General features: G+C 45.5%; 1 protein-coding gene across 1 annotated transcript in view; it reads left to right on the forward strand.

Moving 5' to 3' along the window:
* The first annotated feature begins 5,747 nt into the window (after nt 1-5,747).
* Nucleotides 5,748-20,640, forward strand: part of LGMN (legumain) — a 33,377-nt gene continuing 18,484 nt past the window's right edge. The window contains exons 1-2 of the mRNA XM_012738577.2: nt 5,748-5,873; nt 14,179-14,345. Of these exons, the coding sequence (XP_012594031.1) occupies nt 14,208-14,345 (138 nt within the window). The 5' untranslated portion in view covers nt 5,748-5,873; nt 14,179-14,207. The remainder of the gene's footprint in view (nt 5,874-14,178; nt 14,346-20,640) is intronic.

Here is a 20,640-nt window from a genome sequence, read left to right on the forward strand (position 1 = left end):
TTCTTATAAATTACCCAATCCATGGTATTCTGGTACAGCAGCAGAAAATGGAATAAGATAGCTACTTTATAAGTTCTCACTTGCTGTATTCAGAATTGAGCTGTATTCAAAGTTGAACCCAATCTCTCTTTCCCACTGCAAAATCCTGCAGTGGTCTCTATACCTATCTTTTTTTTTTTGAGACAGGGTGGTCTCACTCTGTTGCCTGGGCTAGAGTGCAATAGTGTCATCATAGCTCACTGCAACCCCAAACTCCTGGCCTCAAGCCATTTGCCTGCTTCTGCCTTCCAAAGTGGCAGGCACTAGGTTATGAGCCACTGTGCCTGGCTCTATATCCCTATCTTGACAGTCCTGAATAAAGTCTTCCTTACCACGCTTTAACAAGCGTCATTGAATAATTTTTTCTTTGACACCAGTCTGGGCTCTTATCTGGAGGCTCTAGGTAAGAATGTCCTTCCAAGCTCCTTTGGGTTGTTGGCTTAATTGTAGGGCTGAGGTCCCCATTTCCTCGCTGATGTCAGCTGGGGCCTCTCTCAGCTTTTTAAGCCTGCCAGCAAGCTTGCGGCCCCTCCAACTTCAAACCAGCAATGAACCTCTCTAGCACCTGCTGGAGAAAACTCTCAGATTTTAAAGAGGCCATGTGATCAGAGTAGGATCGCCTGCCTGGATAATAACCCTTTTTCCAAAGCATAACATAATCGCCAGAGTGAAATCATATTCAGAGGTTTCACCCATTCTCAAAGAAGAAGAGATTATACGCAGATGAGGGTTTGTGCATGTGTGTGTGTGTGTGTGTGTGTCACTCTTAGAATACTGCCGGCCACAGAATTCAATAAATGCTTATTTTTAGTATATGTCCTGCTGAAGCAAGCACTAAATAAATGCTTATTGATTGACTGGCAATCTGTAAAAAGTAATAGGGAAGAGATCATCTGCTTCTCTGCAGAGGAGCACAGTAAATGGCACTTACCTTCATCACAGCATTGAACTGAACTGAGGTGTGTTTACTGAGCACCTGCTATAGGACAGCTAATGTTTTATGCATTGAGAATATAGAAATAAATAAGGTAGGCCAGGCCCCTGCCCTCAAATAATTTAAATTTTAGTGTTGAGTCAGGAAGTTAACAAACAAATGTATAAAGTCAGATAGTAAGGCAAGGTAGAAGGCTAGAAAGTGACAGAGGTTTGTACGATGTCTCGGCCCACTGGCTCAGGGCAGCCTCTGTGAGGAGGGGCAGCCATCTGGCTGGTAGAAGCCAGCTGTGTGGCTGGAAGGGGAAGGGCATTCCAGGAACTGGAAACTGCCGATGCAAAGGCAAGAAGGCCACGTGGCTGGAAGGGAGCAAGTGAGGTGGCAGGAAATGAGGTCACGGAGGTAGGCAGGGATCAGGTGGTGTTAGCTGGGTAGGGTTTTAGTCTAGGAAGGATGGAAGGGTTCTTGAGCTGGAGTTATGATGAAAAGGTTTGGAAATAATGGTGATGGCTATACAACAGTGTGGATGTAACTAATGCCACTGAATTGTACACCTAAAAGTGGTTAAAATGACAAATTTCATATATATATATATTTGTTTTTTTTACCACAATCCAAAAAGGTAAAAAGAAAAAAAAAATAAATGGTACTTGGTCAGAATAAACAAGGTAGTGGGGAGCCAGAGGAAACAGTCATTAAATGCCCAGGGGAAGGGAGGGTGTGTAACAATAAAAAACAAAATCCCGGAGGAGGCCCAAGGGAGGTGTCTGGGTGCCGTCATGGTCAATTCTTTATCTCAGTGCCGGTTATCTGGCTGTGTTCACTTTGTGAAAACTTACTGAGCCATGCATTTATAATTCGTGCATTTTCCCTACGTATCTTATACTTTGATTGGAATATTTACATTTAACTCCGTCCGTGGTGGTGAGGCTTGACTGCAGGGTCCCTGAGAGCCCAGGCGAGTGCCTGGCACTTATCTCGCACTCAGTGAACAGCTGACCTGTGGCTGGACTCTGCTCTGAGTTTTTCCTCTGCACATATCAATCCATTTAATCTTTATTACAACTTGTGAAATAGAGCACTGTAACTATCATTTCCTGTTTTGCAAATGAAGAACCTGAAGCACAGAGAGGTGGAGTGATTGTCCAAAGTAACACAGCCAGTAAGTGCCAGAGCTGGAATTTAAACCCAAGCAGTCTGGATCCAGAGTCATTGCTTTTCCTTTTTTTTGAGATAGAGTCTTGCTTTGTTGCCTGCGCTACAGTGCTGTGGAGTCAGCCTAGCTCACAGCAACCTCAAACTCCTGGGCTCAAACAATCCTCCTGCCTCAGCCTCTGGAGTAGCTGGGACTACAGGCATGCGCCACCATGCCTGGCTAATTTTTATACATATATATTTTTAGTTGTCCAGCTAATTTCTTTCTATTTTTTTTTTTTTTTTTTTAGTAGAGATGGGGTCTCACTCTTGCTCAGGCTGGTCAGGAACTCCTGACCTTGAGCAATCCTCCCGCTTTGGCTTCCCAGAGTGTTGGGAGTACAGACATGAGCCACCTTGCTGGGCCGAGAGTCAGTGCTTTTAACCATCACATCAAACAGAATGAATGAATGAATGAATAAATGAATATGTTCAGCTCTCTCTCTAAATTGATGATTCTCAACATGGGGTGTGTGGCACATATTTTGTTTCCCAGGGGACTTTTGGCAATGTCAGAAGACATCTTTGTTTGTTACAATTTGGGGGAGGGATACTAGTGGCATCGGGTGGGCAGAGGCCAGAGATGGTGCTGAATATCCTGCTACGCACAGGACAGCTGCCCCCAACAACAAAGAACCATCCACCCCAAATGTCAATAGTGCTGAGGTAGAGAAACTCTGCTCTAAACCTAACTGATATGTTTCACACTCTCTCAACACTTGTTGCTTTATAATCTTAAATCTCTCACTTAGTCTCCCACTATTAGATTAAAAATAAAAGATCCTTATTCTGAAATGGCTCCTTGGTGCCATTATCTCTGGCGACTCAGGTATCTGCCACATTCTTGCGGTACCACTTTTGTCTGCACTACGCTCACTAATCTCTGATTGCGTGGTGTGGTGGCAAGAGGCCTAGCCATGACTTTTCTTGTGAGAATTCTGCTGGGGGCATGTGATGGGGAGGTCCTCATGCCTATCTGTCTACACGAAGCCTGCCCCTTCCTACCACCTAGGGCTCTCTGCTCCTGGCACTTCCCATCAGCACAGAGCTTTCTACACAGTACTGCCATCCCATGGGTGGGGACAGGAGCACAGGCAGTTTCCAAGGTTGCAGATTCCCATCTTGTTTTCCTCACCAGAATCCTCAAATTATAGCCCAGCAGTCAAAGGGATCCTCTGAAGCCAGGGAGTAGCTAATATGTAGAGGGGGATGGGAAAACCCAGGCACTGAGAACAGCAGCAGCTGCTCAGGTCCCAACTTGTAAGTGGTAAAGCTGGGATTTGCATCCAGGCGTCTTGACTGCAGAGCCCACCAGGTGTAACCAGTCCCTACCGCAGGCCTCTCTCATCTCAGCCTCCTCCTTGTGCTTGGCCTAGGCTAGCCCTCCTCTGGGGCTCACCCTGGACCATCACTGTGGCAACCTCCAGCAACTCCTCCCATTGGCCTTCCACTTCCAGTCACCTTCTCTGGTTCCAGACTCTGAGCTCTCAGCCTACATTCTTGCTGAGGGAGACCAAGGGGGCTATCTCTGTCCTTTGTTTGCTAAAATATGCCAGGCATCAGGTTACCATTTTTATTGCATTTCAACTGTTAAGGTCTAATCAGCCAAAAGCTGTCATTTATTCTGGGTGAATTAGGGAGTGCCTAAGGACACACTTCTGCCTCTCTTAGTAGACAGTGAATTAGAAGGGGAAGGAACAAAATCCTACCTATCTCAATGCCCAGCTGCACCTGGCACCTGCACCTAATAAGTGTGTTGTTGAATAAATGGACAAATGAACTCCTGATGGTCCCCGTTACAGAAGACTGTGAAAGCGTAGTGGTCATGAGGACAAAGGACATGGACAGACCTGGGCTTGAAGCCCAAGGTCACTTCCAAGCTGAGATCTTGGGTCCTGTACTTCATCCCAGAGTTGGCAACTTTTGGGGGGGAAGGGTCAGACAGTAGATATTTTCAGCTTTGTGGGATATATGGTCTTTTAGATAACTATACAACTTTGCCTTGTTTGCAAAAATAGCCAGAAATAATACCTAAACCAATGGATGTGGCTATGTTCTCATAAACTTTTACTTACAAAAGTAGGCAGTCGGGAGGCCTGGAGCAGTATGCTGATCTATGACTCAGTGGAAAAAAAAAACAGTATAAAAGAAGGCCAAATGACACAAACTATGAATGTAGTCCTAAATCTGTGCTTAATATCCTTGGGCAGTATTGCCTGTACTCCATCACATCAATTCCGTTCAATTCAATTTACTGATTGCCACCACATGGTGCTTGCATGTATAGTATTTTATTTTTCTTTCCAGTTCCTTGTGAGATGAGAAGACCAAACATTTGAGAAGTAGCATTATACAGAAAGTAAGAGCTTGGGATTTTGGAACCAGACTGCCTAGGCCCTGGTTCTGGCTCTGCCACTTAAGATGTATGTGACCTTTGCAAAATTAATTTAACCTCCCTGACTTAACCTCCATCAGTTGTTCTATCTGTTAAGCTGGGGTAACAACAACAGTGTCTCTCATAGGGTTGCCATGAGGATTATATGGGTCCAGGTTCAAATCACCTGGGGTTCTTTAAAGATTCCAAAACCTAGGTCACAGGCAGACCAGCACAATTACAATCTCTGGGGATGAGACAGGGGTGCCAGCCTAAAACTTTATGCAAGTGCAACGAACGTATGCGGATTTGCCACTCAGAAACACCAACTTCAAAGGAATGGAGTGAGCACTCCGAAGTAGGGAAATTAAGAATTCATTTATCCATGCAGAGACAAAGGAGTTTTTTTTAGTAGGGTTACATTATTGATACAAGGTTGCCACATAGTTACAGCAACTTGGTTGGTTATAGGCAGTGTTTCTTTTTGAGAAGGGTACATTTAATTTTTTTTTTTTTTTAACAGAGGGTGTAACAATCATGGGTTCCACCACCTAGTCTAAGGAAAGCAGGAAAACAGACGGGAAGTTAAGCTATAAACAAAGGTCATTACTTAAGAAGGCACCAGGTTTTTGTCCCTGATACCATTTAACTCTCTCTAGTAATTGTAGAAGAAAAATAAGAAAGATAAAGTACAATCTGAGAATAAAAGGGGTAACCATATATGACTTAGATGACAGTCACATCTCTCTTAAGGGTTAAAGTGTTTTGGGGGGGTTCCAACAGCTTTTAAATTTTATTTTCACAGGGGGCATCGGTATTTCTGAAGCTTCCCTAGGTGGGTCTAACGCTAAGACAAGTTTGGGAAACTAACGGGGTGAAGCGCCCCAAAAGCTGGTTTGACACGCCGGCGCACGTTTGTGGAATCACTGCGTCCGCAAGCACCCAGGCACCGCCCCAGCCCACAGGGCGCCCTCCGCCCCAGCCCACAGGGCGCCCACCGCCCCAGCCCACAGGGCGCCCTCCGCCCCAGCCCACAGGGCGCCCTCCGCCCCAGCCCACCCGGGTTCAGTAGCCCTTGCCGGTGCACGCTGGGATTCGTAGTTCTTTTGGCTCGCCGGCAACGCCCCCTCCTCCCATTGGTTTTTGCCGACGCCACGCCCCGGAGCTCCGCCAATCACCGCGGTGCAGGGGCCCCCTAAGAGGAGCGAGGCGGCGCCGCGCCGCAATCACAGCGTCAGAGGCGGCCGGTCTGAGGCTGCGCGCCGCCGCGAGTTCCCACGGCGCTGAGGGAGCCGCCGCCGCCGCCACCGCCGCGTCGATCGCCCGCCGCAGGTAACCTCGGGCCCCAGCGCGCGACCCCGGCCGGCCTCATGCTGGAGGCCGGGACCGCCTGTCCCGCAGGACCGCCCGTCTGCCGCGGCTCTTGGCCTCCGGGCCGGGATTTTCATTTACCTCGGCCATGTCTGAGTAATCAGTTTCTCACCCTGCGAAGGGGAATTTCGGGAAACGGTGAATTCCCAGTGAAACCCTGCGACCTCTCTGCCCAAAATCCTGTGGGGTCGGGGGGTGGGGGGGTGATGGTGGGGCTCTCTTGTCACGCGTTTTCTGGCTGGAAGGGTGCGTTGCTCTGGAGGGGGAAACTGAGGCCCGAAAGGAGACTGGATTTGCTAAGTTCCCCCAGGCAGGGTACCCAACGGGGTCGGGCGGCTTGGTTCCAGTCTGTATAATCTGGGAACAGTTTAGGGTTTTGATGCTTTTAATATGGAGGATTGCACTCGTGGGGAAGGGCTGCTAACGACAACCACGAAAGTACCCAGATGAAATGATGAAAATGAGTGCCCAGGGTTTGAGACTAGCCCCGTGGTGTGTGGTGAGTGGAGTATCCCAGCTTTGTTCACTCTAGGGCCTTACTAAGCATTTGAGGCAGGGATTATTTCATAAGGAGAGAGGCAGTCTCCAGTGAACAATTCCAGGGTTAAGAGGCTGGAGTACAGGCATGTGCAGGGGCAACATCTAACCTTGATTTGTGTGAGTGGGTAGGACTTTGCAGGGAAGGGGTTGCTTGAGTGGAGTTTGAAGATCGGGGTGGGAGCTAGTGAGATAAAGGAGAAGAGCATTCCATCTGGAAAACAGCATGGTGAAGGCACGGAAAGAGCAACGCTTTTGGACCTGGAGTCATGGAGCCTTGTAGCAACAAAGGATTCCATGTGGGTGGTGGATTTTATGTGCCATGAGGATAGAGAGGTACATGTTGCAGGGCTCATGCTGCTGTGAGAAATTTGGATGTTGTCCTGCATGTTCTTTCTGGCAGCTGCATTTCGTGTAGATCTGCATCTTAGATACTCTCTAGTGTGGAAGTGTGTTGAAGAGAGGCCACACTGAAGATAGGGGCTTTTAAAGACAGTTTCAGTGGGAAGGGAGAGAGAAGATTTGAGAACCGTGAAGAGGTAGAATACACCATACCCAGTATTGTTCATTAAAAATATGTTGAAGTAAACTCTGGCTCTTGAGTTTTTCAACCTATGACTATCTTTTGAAGAATTGCCCAGCACTTTTGTTTTAAGTGCAGAAGTTGCTTTGTAGACTATAATCCAAATCCCAGTGTATGATAGGGAGAATTGAAGATGTTGAAATCTGAATGGTAAAATAAATATATAATAAAACTCAAATTTTCTTGTAATCCATGAACCACATATTAAAACCATAATTAGATCACTTTACATCCATCAGATTAGGAATTGTAAAATCTATCAAGAGATGATAGATATTTGAAGAAAATGAGATTCTTATTCATTAGTGGTACAAGTATATCTTAGAACAGTATAGCCATTAACGAAAGGGTATATCTTGTTTTGTTTTGTTTTGTTTTGTTTTGTTTGAGACAGAGTCTTGCATTGTTGCCTGGGTTAGAGTGCTGTGGTGTCAGCTTAGCTCATAGCAACCTCAAACTCCTGGGCTCAAGCGATCTTCCTGCCTTAGCCTCCCAAGTAGCCGGGACTACAGGCATGCACCACCATGCCCGGCTAATTTTTTCTATGTATTTTTAGTTGGCCAATTAATTTCTTTCTATTTTTTAGTAGAGATGGCATCTTGCTCTTGCTCAGGCTGGTTTTGAACTCCTGACCTTGAGCTATCCGCCTGCCTTGGCCTTCCAGAGTGCTAGTATTACAGGCATGAGCCAGTGCGCCCAGCCAGAAGGGTATATCTTAATACCCAGTGGTTCCACTTATAGAAAATACTCTAGAGAAACATGTTTGTATACAAGGAGAGGGATATTGGGATATTTATTGCAACTTTTTTTTTTTTTTTTTTTTTTTTTTTGAGGCAGAGTCTTGCTTTGTTGCCCAGGCTAGAGTGAGTGCCATGGCATCAGCCTAGCTCACAGCAACCTCAAACTCCTGGGCTCAAGCAATCCTGCTGCCTCAGCCTCCTGAGTAGCTGGGACTACAGGCATGCACCACCATGCCCGGCTAATTTTTTCAATATATATTAGTTGGCCAATTAATTTCTTTCTATTTATAGTAGAGACAAGGTCTCGCTCTTGCTCAGGCTGGTTTCGAACTCCTGACCTTGAGCAATCCGCCCCCGCCTCTGCCTCCCAGAGTGCTAGGATTACAGGCGTGAGCCACCGCCAGGCCTATTGCAACATATTTTATAATGGTTAAAAAAACGGGAAGCAGCCTAAATGTCCATTAGTAGGGGAATGTTTGTAGAATGGACATATATCTTTTTATAATAAATCGATTGGAAATAGATGCTAATTTAGGATAGTGGTTACCTTGTGGTGTGGGAAGAATGGAACAGGATGGGGAAAATTTTCATCTGAAATATTTTATTTGCTTTATGGGGAAAAACACTTAGCAATTTATAAAATATTAATAGTTGATGGCCTGGGTGATAGGTAACAGGTGTTTTATGTTATTCTTTGTACATTTCTATAGTTAACATCTACTCTTTAATTTCTTAAAGTAAAAATTATACTTAAGTAAGCATTTAACTTAAGAATTAACATGTAGCTATAACAGTCATGTTCAGTTATTTTGGAAAAAGACTACAAACTACACTGATAGGTACTGGGTTTCAAAAATAGTAATTTGGGTGAAAGAAAAATCAAATGCCACATAATCATTGAAAATAAAAAAGTGGAGAAGGCCAGGCGAGGTGGCTCACGCCTGTAATCCTAGCACTTTGGGAGGCCGAGGCGGGCGGATCGCTCAAGGTCAGGAGTTCGAAACCAGCCTGAGCGAGACCCCGTCTCTACCAAAAATAGAAATAAATTAATTGACCAACTAAAAATATATATATACAAAAAATTAGCCAGGCATGGTGGTGCATGCCTGTAGTCTCAGCTACTCGGGAGGCTGAGGCAGTAGGATCGCTGAGCCCAGGAGATTGAGGTTGCTGTGAGCCAGGCTGACGCCACGGCACTCACTCTAGCCTGGGCAACAAAGTGAGACTCTGTCTCAAAAAAAAAAAAAAAAAAAGTGGAGAAGCTATTAACCATTAGCTTAAATGCACTTTGCTAGATACCTAAATTCTTCTAACCACTAGTAGATTAAAAAAATTCTTTTGACTGCGTTTGTTTTGAAATACATGTTAGTTGCTTACACTTTCCATAATGTTAAAAAGATAAGTTTTTAAAAAACAGATAAACTCATCACTCTGTAAAGATACAAAAGTGAACATGTGTTAAGGATTTTATTTAACTCATTAGTAAGGGAACTTGGTGTGAGGTGTTGGAGGTTCCAAAGTACAGTCACATCTGTAGATTAGAAATACTGTAATGAATGCACAAATGGAAGGCAAAACTAGCTTCCTTCTACAGTGGGGGAAGGAAGTCAATTGAACCTCCATTTAATAGAATTCATTTGCATGTCTAGGCTCAAATTATTTTCATTGCTGTCATCCACAGTACACAAAGCTGTAGAATAACCCCTGCACAATCAGAATTAGATAACCATGAAGAGTATGCTCTAATCTAGAATCTAGTTTGCCACTGAATCACACATATCTCATTTCACAGATGGGCAATTAAGGCCCAGAGAGAAGGGTCTCCCTGAGTTAGTAGCTATGTGTCTTGTGTTAAAGAGAAATTGTACCAGATACTTTTGAAATCAGCAAGACAGATTTTCTTCTAGCTACTACGTTAGGGAAGAGAGATGTCAGTATTGAACTGAGCTCAAATCCAAGTACAGAGAGTTCAGCTGGGGATTTTATAGCCCATGGGCAAAGTGAGGGGGCCTGGAATTCTTCAGTTTGAAATATTCAATATGCCAAGGTGCCTTTTTCAGGGGTTGCATGTCCTGAGCCCCATCAATGGAAAACTACTAAGAGGAATATGACTAGATATTAAAGGTAAGGGACTCTCGTAGGATTCTTGCCGGAACTGGGCACAGCAGGCCAAGACCTCGTGGAGAAGAGGGCTCAGAGGAACCTGACAGAAATTTGGTCAAGGAGATGGTCCTTGTCACCTGTTTTTGTTTCTCTTGCATGTAGTAAGCCAGACACCACTTGCATGATGATTTTATTCTAAATCCCCGGAGAGCAGAGAGTAGGATCAAAACCTTCAGGTTTGGAAGGCTCTTTACAGATCTCATTGTCTGACCAGCTACTTTGCTTGGCTTCGATGATTTGCTGCGTCTTATGAGCCAGTAGCAAATGAGGGCTAGCAGTGAGGGGTCACACTTGATGGTGATTAAGGCCCAGAGAGGGGAAGGGTCTCCCCAGATTTAGTACCTGTGTGTCATGTGTTAAAGAGAAATTACACTGGATACTTTTTTAAAACAGCAAGACAAGATTTTCTGGCTTTGTTCAGACCTCGGTTTGAACTTGACTTTGCTACTTAGATGGCCCTGTTACCTTAGCCTTATTACTTGTATTGCTGTTTGTTTAGCTAGAATGGTCATTCTGTCCTAAAGCTTGCAAATGGATTAAACCCCATTGATGTTATGTTACATTTCTTGAAGTCTAGTGGAGTCCTTTAAGTGAATCGCTGATGTAGGGTAGCCCTGCAGTCTGAGCAGGGACGCAGGCCAAGTGGGAACAGCACAGGACTTATCATTAGAGGCTGGAGCAGTTCATAAAGGCCTGTCCTTTGACTTTGTGTGGTTCAGGCTTTCTGTTGATGGTTTTCTTTTTTTTTCTTCTTCTTTTTTTTTAATGACAAGAGCTCTTTATGCAGAGAGCCCACTAGTGCCTTAAAATAGCAGGGTGGGGAAGAGCACTGTGGGTGTCCTACTGCCGGAGGAGGCAGTGAGGGCCCGTTCTGTGCTTGGGCCCCGAGGTGGGGTGCAGTGCCTCCCAGACTTTCACATAAGCAGCTGTTTTTTGTGACAAGCAGGTGGTTTAGTGAAACAAGCACAGTCTTTGCAGTCAGATCTGTGTGCTGCTCCCAGCAGTGCGAGTTACCAGCAAGTTTCTCTACCTCTGAGCCTGTTTCCTTGCCCGTCTGAAAGGGGTAGTGATACTTGCTCATAGGGCTGTTGTGAGCATGGTGTAAATAAAGTGCCTCGCACATTATGTGGCACTTGGTAAACACAAATATCCCACTCCTCCATTTGTGCAACCTGCCAGCACATAACACTTGCTGGAGGCTTGCTTTCTGATCACCCCTGGCTGTGCAACAACTGTGCCGTCTTCTCCCTGCACATGGTTAGCAGACTAAAATGCACGTCCCCCAACAGTGTACCTTGGAGATCTTTCCACTCTTGGCACATCAGATCCTAACTCTTTTAAACATTTCACAGTATCCCATTATAAGCATGTACCATGATTGGTTTAGCTAGATGTTTATGTCACTGCCAGTGCTTTGCTCTTACAAACGGGCTGGCTCCCTCACCTCCATTGATATCTTCCCCTTTTAAAAGTGACACCTCCCACTCTTCCTGGGACTCCGTCCCTCTCCAGCCTAATTTTTCTCCATCTCTCTCATCTGTGACAACCCGTGTATTTCAGTGGTCTCTGTCTTCCCTCCAGAATGTCAGCTCTGCGAAAGGTTTTGTCTGCTTGGTTCACGGTTCAGTGCCTGTGAGCAGCTACGTGTGTGGATGGATGGGGCGGGTGGGTGTTGGAAGGAGTGGGCAGGAGGGCAAGTTAAGGGAGAAGTAGACTATGATTCCTGTGTGACCGGGACCATGGAAGGCCACAGGCCCAAATAGCAGAGTAACAAAGAGCTAGTTTAGCAGGGATCCTTGACTTTTTCTCCATCAGTTTTTCACTTTGGTAAAACAAGAGTAATAGAGATTCTGCAAGATGATTTGTCGCTTTGTTTTGGTGCTTTGACTTTGTCAAAAGTCATGCAGTAATGCAGATTAGGAAATTGCCATCTAAGCTGGCTGCTCTGAGGTGTGTTTGTTTTGGGGGGGTTGGGTAGAGGAATAATTATCTTACTTTCATGTCTCAGCCCCACCCCATGCCTCCATGTTTCCCAAAATAGTGTTAGAGTATGTGTTTTCTATGCAGTGACATACTGTGAGGCTTTTAACTGGAGAGCCCTGGGGACATGGGTGTTTCTGCTTAGGAATTCTCTCTGGCCTGACCGCTCTGTTCTTCATACATTTGTATAATTGGACCTTTTCTGGGTCATTTACCTTCCAGCCCCATGGTGAGCCCAGATCAGGCTGAGTGGACTTTCAAGGAACGTCCTCGGGTGCACGTGACAGACCAGTGGGTTCTAGTGTTGGGGTCTTCAGCAAACCTAACCCCCCCCAAAACAACTGAAGGAACAAATGTAGGGCCACCTTACTATAGTTACCGTCCATTGACTGAATTTAGCACCAATTCAGGCTCACACATTAAGGATTGAATTCTAGGGCAGGAGACATCTCATGGGGATGGCAGTTTGTGTTTTTTTTTTTTTTTTTTTTTATTTCGACATATTATAGGGGTACAAATTTTAAGGTGTCAATAAATGCCCTTTTCCCCCCTCCCCCCACAAGTCTGAGTTTCCAGCATGACCATCCCCCAGATGGTGCACATATCCGTCATTATGTATGTATGTACTGCCCTCCCCCCTCCCACGGGGATGGCAGTTTGTTGACCAGGATGCCGGGCTTGGGGCAGAGGTGGACTAGAGCACCCAGGGTTGCCGAAGAGGGCTGCTACGTTACATTTGACCAAAGCTTCCCGTCACCAGAACTTGTTAGAAATTCAGTCTCAGGCCCTGTCCCAGGCTGTTGAATTAGAACCTGCCTCCCAACAGGATGCCCAGGAGGTCTGGATGTAGGCTCTCATTGGAGAAGCGCTGGCCTAAGGCACTCTTAGTTCTTCATTAGTTTACATTCTTTTAGCCTTGCTGTTTTCTTTATGTACGGGAGAAAATCCATCATTTGGAGGGCTAGACATGGAATGTTGAGGATTATTTCTTTGACTTAGAGGTTCATCATGCCTTAGCTGGCTGTGTGCTCCGTGAGGGCAGAGGCTTTGTCCCTGTTGCCATGGAGTTCCCAGCAGCTGTGCCTTCTGGGAGAACAGGTGTTGGGAGACTCTGGCTGGGCGGTGAGTGGTGTCGGAGGCAGAGGTCAGTCCTGCACACTCCCTTCTGCTCAGAGTCCCCACGTCTCAAAGACTGTGTGTTTATCCTCTTATCACAGAGGCACAGGCCTGGCTATGTTTTCTGTCTCGGGAAGGCTGTTTTAATAGAATAACACGTTCAGGTCATGGGGTAGGATCTGGTCTGGTAATGCAAGGTGACCAAGACGAAGCCTCATTCTTGCCACTTATACTTTAAAAATGTATTTAAAGTGTTGGCACTGAAGCATAAAGTAGGGCGTGTGCCTCATTAAGGATGAAATCTTGCCCTGCAGAACCGTGGAGCAGAGAGTGCTGGGCCAGGAACTCAGACGGTGTGAGTTTGGGCCGTGGCCAGAAAGACAATCTGTGGACATTGGGCAAGTCACTACTGTCCTCCCTTAGCCTCCCCTTCCTGTCAGACAAGGGTGAAAATATGTGCCCTGCCTGTCATGCGGAGTACAGACACATGCTCTGCAAAGGTGGTACAAAGACTACGTGAATTGATGTTTGACCAGAGCTCATCCAGATGGTTCACCCATAAACTTACCCATCCATGTTTTATGGAACATGTATTGCATTTTTATATAGCTTATTGTGTAAGTAGTATGCATCATTAAGTGTGTTAAAAACAGACAAATATGAAGAAGAAAATCTCCTTTAATCCCACCTGCCACCCAGTGATAACTACTGTTAAGGTTTTATATCTGCCTTCCACATTTTTCTGTGCCCAGTTCACAGGATGTATATGCTCTTTACTTACAAATATTTCATAGTGTGTGGTAGGGGTTTCTCTGGCACAGTGAATTTTGTTGATGAATTTTATCTGTTGTATTTTGAGTTGTGACAAAAATTTTAAAAGGTGCCCAGAGAGCTTTCTGGATGTTCTTTGGCTTATATGCATCTAGTGAAGATTGGGCGATATGGACAGACCCCTTCTCCACATGGGGAAAGGGTAGCAGAACTAAAAACAGAATTCCTCTCTGTTTTCGCTGTTATCCTCAACATACTCTGTCTGGTGACTATATGATCGTACCTTTTTGACCCACGTACTGTGATATTTTCTTAGAGACTGATGATGTCACCTATTCTTGCTCCTTTTTACTTGACTCTGCTTTTCTCTTCTCAGGTTTCTGCCGTTGAACTCCCAGGCACAGAATGATCTGGAAAGCAGCTGTGTTGCTTGGCTTGGTCCTGGGAACTCGTGCTGTTCCCATAGACGATCCCGAGGATGGAGGCAAGCACTGGGTGGTGATCGTCGCGGGCTCAAATGGCTGGTATAATTATAGGCACCAGGTAAGAAGATGACTCATCTTTTTCTTTATGACACTGGCATTCTGTAAACAATCCTGGATGTTGGTAATAGAAAAGACTTCCTGAAAGGCCATTCACATACCTATTAGGTTGGCTAAAATGTGTGTGTTCAAACCCTTGTACGTTGCTAACAGGATTGTAAGATGATATAGCCGTTTTAGACAACAGTTTGGTAGTTCCTCAGAAGTTTCTACAGGGTCTAGTCTGATGCAAGGTTTCTCAGTCTTGGCGCTGTTGATAGTTGGGGACCAGGTAGTTCTTTGTCGTTAGGGGCTGTCCTGTGCATTGCAGGATGTTTTGGCAGCATCCTTGGCCTCTACCTGCTAGAAGACAGTAGCATCACGCACCCCACTGTAACAACCCCAGATGTCTCCAGACATTGCCTAGTGTCCCAGGGGGCAAAATCGCCCAGGCTGAGACCCACTGATCTAACACCTTCATTTTATAGATAAGGAAACTGAGGTCTAGAGTGTGGAGGTGACTTGCCCGAGGCCACATGGCAGGTGAAGGCCAGACAGGACTGCACCCAGGGCTCTGTGAAAGCATCACAGGCCTCTGTGCCCTCCAGGTCTCTATCCTTCTCTCTCCCCTTCCCTCCTCTCCCACGTTTCCTGGATCTCTGTCAAAAGTTAGAAAAATAAAGGAATCCATGAGTGAGCGTACATTCAAAGCACAGCCTCTGTGTTGGAATGCGAGAGGGTGCAGCCCCATTGGGAAACGGTCTGGTAGGGCCTCAAAAAGTTAAACGTCAGCTTACCATATGACCCAGCAATCCCACTCCTAGGTATGTACCCAAGAGAAATGAAAATGCATCCACACAAAAACTTGCACGTGAGTGTTCATATTGTTCATAATAACCAAGAGGTAGAAACAATCCAAATGTCCAACAAATGATGAACAAATAAATAGGATGTGGTATATTGATATAAGAGGATATTATTTGACTATGAAAAAGATTGAAGTACTCACACGAAGTTCGGTATAAATGAACCTTCAAACCATGCCACGTAAAGAAAAGCTAGTCACAAAGACCATACCTTTTATGATTCTATTTAAATGAAGGTCCAAATTAGGGAAATCTATAGAGGTAGGAAATAGATAAGTAGATGCCAAGGGCTGGGCAGAATGGAGAATGGGGAGTGATCGCTAATGGGCATAAGGTCTCTTTTTGGGGTAATGAGAATGTTCTGGAATTGACAGTACACAACTAATGGGTACACAACTTGGTTAATAAACTAGAAACCACTGAATTATCTACTTTAAAAGGCTAAGTTTGTGGTGTGTTAATTGCATCTCAATGAAGCTGATACTTTTTAAAAGTCATTTAATGTTTTCAGTCTCAGAAACGAAATGCTCAGGCTATTGCAGTATCTATATGCTGGGCTCTCTTCTAAGAGCACTTTGCACACTTTACACCCCAAAGCGGGGTTATATGCAGTGATTCCAATTCCTATTCCTGCTTTACAAATCATGGGACTGAGGCATAGCCTGGGTCAGCAATTTGCCCAGCATGGCACAGCTGACAAGTGGTGGTTGGTTTTAAAACCCAGGCAGACTGTTTCTGGAGCAGCCCTGTCCAATGGGAGAGCCACAGGTACAATAGCAAATTTAAACAGGTGAAATTAAATAACTTATTTAAACCAATATGTCCAAACCACTATCATTTCAACATATAATTAATGTAAAAAATTAATTACGAAATGCCAGCCAGGCACAGTGGCGTGTTCCTATAATCCAAGCTACTCAGGAGGCTGAGGCAGGAGGATGGCTTAAGCCCAGGAGTTCAAGGCTGTAGTGTGATTAGATCCCATCTATCAACAGCCACTGCACTCTGGGCCAGGCAACATAGCCAGACCCTGTCTCTAAAAAATAAAAATAAAAATAATAATGAACTATCTTACATTTTTTTTATACTAAGCCATTGAAATCCAGTGTGTATTTGCACTCACTGAACAAATGAATCATTCATTTCTTGAATGGTTTTGTATGTTAGCCGAATAGGATATTTGGCTTGATTAAAAAGTTCTTATCTTGGCAAAATGATCCCTTCCCTTTTAATACTTAACCACAGACCTGACCCATTTAAAGAGGAACAACCCGAGTATGTAACTGTTCAGCTCTCAGTTTTCTCCTCCCTCTCTAACCACGAGTTAGAAAGATAAGATATTAAATGTAGTTCATGGGTAAAGAACATGCTGACATCAGCCACCCTGGTTTTTATACAACCAACTTTAAAAAAATGTATTTGTTAAACATTATTAAGTATAGGTTTTCCAGTTACCTTTTGTTCCTGGAAACATTTTTTTTTTAAAAGCATTGCTAATTTCTCTGTGTAAAATACTAAATATTGAAATAGAATGAAGTGAGACAGGGTAGAAGAAGTGGCCACAGACTGAAATATTCATCCCCAAGTAAGAGGATGATGGCAGTAAAGCCATGTGGAGGTGATGTGTGCTGAGTCACTGCAAGCTCGGCCTGCATCCCTGCTGGGCTGCTTCTGTCCCCAGCCAGCTGCCAGCATTTGCTCTCTTGACTTTAGAGCAGGGGTCCTCAAACTTTTAAAATGGGGCCAGTTCACTGTCCCTCAGACGGTTGAAGGGCCGTTGGAGAGTGCGGCACACATTCTACACATACGTATCGTGGGCCTGGGACGAGTCGGCTGCTAAGCAGGACAGGCAGCGGCGGCAGAAACACCTGGCAGGCCAGATAAATTTCCTCGGTGGGCCGCATGTGGCCCGTGGGCCGTAGTTTGAGGACGCCTGCTTTAGAGGCTAATCATTAAAAGAGCATTTGAAAGGACGGTCCCATAGAGCCTATACAGGTTTTTAAACTTACATTTTTATTTCTTTTTTTTTAGAGACAAGGTCTCACCCTGGCTAGAGAGCAGTGGCACTATGATAGCTTACTGCAGCCTTGTTCTCCTGGGCTCAAGTGATCCTCTTGCCTCTGCCTCCCAAGTAGCTGGGACTGTGGGTATGCACTACCATGCCTGCCTGCCCGGCTAATTTTTTAAAAAAAATTTTTGTAGAGATGGGGGTCTCTCTCTGTTGCCCAGGCTGATTTTGAACTCCTGGCCTCTCAAAGTGATCCTCCCTTCTCAGCTTCCCACAGTGCTGGGATTACAGTTGTGAGCCATTGTACTTGGCTGGTTAATTTATTATTGAGAAACAAGATTTTTTTAAAATAAATTTAGTGTTGTCTAAGTGTACAGTGTTTATAAAGTCTACAGGAGTGTACAGTGATGTTCTAGACCTTCACATTCACTCACCACTCACTACTGACTTACCCAGAGCAACTTCCAGTCCTGCAAGCTCCATTCATGGTGAGTGTCCTATACAGTGTACCATTTTTTATCTTATTATATTCTTACTGTACCTTTTCTATATTTTAGATATGTTTAGGTACACAAATGCTTACTGTTGTATCACAGTTGCACGCAGTATTTGCACAGTAACGTGTTGTCCAGGTGTGTAGCCTAGGAGCAATAGGCTATCCCATACAGCCCAGGTGTATAGTGGGCTATACTATGTAGGTTTGTGTAAGCATGCTCCATAATGTTTGCACAATGATGAAATTGCCTGATGATGCATTTCTCAGAACAAATCCCTGTCCTTAAGCAACGCGTGACTATATGCTTCTCAGAATCTCTGTTTCTGGCATTGCATTCTGAAAATGGCAAACAGTAGAATTTTTCTGAGTACTAAAGCAGAATTGACATATTGGTCCATTTAGTTTAGTGCTTTTCACGTCTAGGTTCATGATCTGCAAGGGGTGAAGAGATGGAGGGAGGGGGTTTTGGAGAACGTTGAGTCAGGGGCCTTCTAGTCAAGAGCTCCCAGCCTTTTGGGACAGTTGCACAAATACCTGAACACAAGCTGAAAAAGAGTAGTTCCCATAGGAGCTCCCAATGTTGGGTCTAGGACAAGGAGTAGGTAAGGAGCAAGATTAAGAGTATGGCTTCATGGAGGGTAATGGGACTTCCACAGAAGGAGCTGGAACAAAGGGTGAGTGTTCCATGTGGAGAGAAGAACATGAACTGGCAGTGGGGATATAAAACTGCAGCAAGGGAATGGCCAGTATGTTAGGTGCAAGTACACATAACCATAACACTCCTCTGGTTTGAATCTTAAGGAGTGTGGAGACTCTGGGATTGGCTAAGTTAGCATTCCAGCCCCGTTGTCCTGAACCCAGGTCCTTTTCATTTTCCACTCTGCCATCATCATTGTGATAACCTGTCCTCAGGCAAGCTCTCCTCATAGTCACAAAATAGCTACAACAGCTCCAGGTGTCACATCCAACAAATTAAATCTTGTAGAAGAAAAAGAGGCTATCTGTGTGTCTTATCTGTCTGGGTTTCTCTTTATCAGAGTACAGACCTTTTCTTGGGGCCGTGGGTGGACTTCTTCCCATGTCTGCCTGGTCAGAATTGCATCACATGCTCATGTTCAAGTCAGTGCCTGGTGAGGGGAAAGGGATTTCAAGTTCTGACTCAAGGAAGCTCCTGACCACTTGGAGCTGGACAGGTCATCTGAGCAAAGGTAGGGCCATGGCTGGGTGCAGTGGCTCATGCCTGTAATCCTAGCACTCTGGGAGGCCGAGATGGGTGGATTGCTCAAGGTCAGGAGTTTGAAACCAGCCTGAGCAAGAGTGAGACCCCGTCTCTACTAAAAATAGAAAGAAATCAATTGGCCAACTAAGAATATATAGACATATAGAAGAATATATAGCCTGGCATGTTGGTGCATGCCTGTAGTCCCAGCTACTCAGGAGACTGAGGCAGGACGATCGCTCGAGCCCAGGAGTTTGAGGTTGCTGTGAGCTAGGCTGACGCCACGGCACTCTAGCCCCGGCAACAAAGTGAGACTCTGTCTCAAAAAAAAAAAAAAAATGTATGGCCCTGATAAGAAGAAGGGTGTGCAAGGATGGCACATGGTCCAAATAGACAGAGACAAGGAAGCAGGCAAGCATGAGGCTAGGAAGTTCGGATGAAGGCAGACTGAGGCGTGTTAGGAGCAGGAGGAACAGTTCACAACACCTCCTTTTTTTCCCTTTGACAGAACCTGTCCCCTGAGACCTAGATGAAGGGGTTGGACTGGCCCCCACAGCACCAACAGGAGTGAGGAAGAGGCTGCAGCACTCCGTGTGCTCCTGGCAAGCCCTTTCCCCAGCCCACACGCACTCAGAGCCTCCCTACCTGGCTTAAGACTGAGGGTCTGCAAGCATTTTTCCATAAAGGGCCAGATAGTAAATATTTAAGGCTTTGTGGGCTCAGGGGCGAGATCGAGGCTGGCAGGTGAAAGGCAGACTGCGGCGAGAGGGGGCAAGAGGGAGCGCTGGGAAAGTGCAAGCAGCAAGTGGTGACAGTTCTGCCAGCTGTTCTTCTGACAAGCTCTTCTCTTTTTGAGGTTAATCCATGTTGTTGCAAAGTATTGCTTTTATATTTAGAAAAAGAAACCTGCTTTTAAAGGGGGGCCTTGTGGGAAGGGATCAAGCTGGAGGGCCGAGCAGGACTGAGAAGGGACTGAGAGCACAGGTGGCGAGTGCTGGGGCACTTAGGGCAGCGGGGCCAGCCTCGGAAATGCCAGAGGCAGCAAGGACCATGGAGGGAACGTGGCTTTGGACCTTGCCCTGACCTCAGGTGTAATTCCTGCTCTCCAGTCCCCCCTGCATTTGAACAGATTCCATGGTCTCACCTTAAACCTCAGATGCTTCTGCTGGGCTTGGTGGTGGGCTCAACAAGGTACGTTGCAAAACCCCACCCTGGTGCCGAGTGTCTGAGGCGCTCAGGATGTGTGTTGGGAGGTGATGATGTATGTACACCCGTCGGGTGAGCAGACCTGGCCAGAGTGGACGCTGTCACGTGACTGTGGCATGGAGCAGGCCAGCTATATTTAGACTAGCTGTGTTCCAAGCCACCAGTTGGCTAAGCTGGAGGCAGTACAAGCACACAGTATGACGACAGCAGCTGGGTCAGGACATCACAGGACACCTTAGTTAAGAGCATCTGAACTCCTAACGCAAACTATGAAACCAGCTGAGTCACTGCAATCTCTGTTCATCATTCTAGAGGGTTCTGCTCTCTTTATGAAGTCTTGCTCAGTACCCTCCTCTCAAATATTGCTTCATATGGCTTTTCTGTGTTTAAGGGGGAAACATGCATACAAGTCAGTTACATGCAAGGGGAGTCATTCAGGGAGTCTTTAACATCATTTTCAAATTATTTGAGTTAGTTGAACCCTACTTTTATTTCTTTTGAGTGCCAATAAATATTGACTTC

The sequence above is a fragment of the Microcebus murinus genome, chromosome 6 (genome assembly GCF_040939455.1).
Source record: "Microcebus murinus isolate Inina chromosome 6, M.murinus_Inina_mat1.0, whole genome shotgun sequence".
Lineage (NCBI taxonomy): Eukaryota > Metazoa > Chordata > Mammalia > Primates > Cheirogaleidae > Microcebus > Microcebus murinus.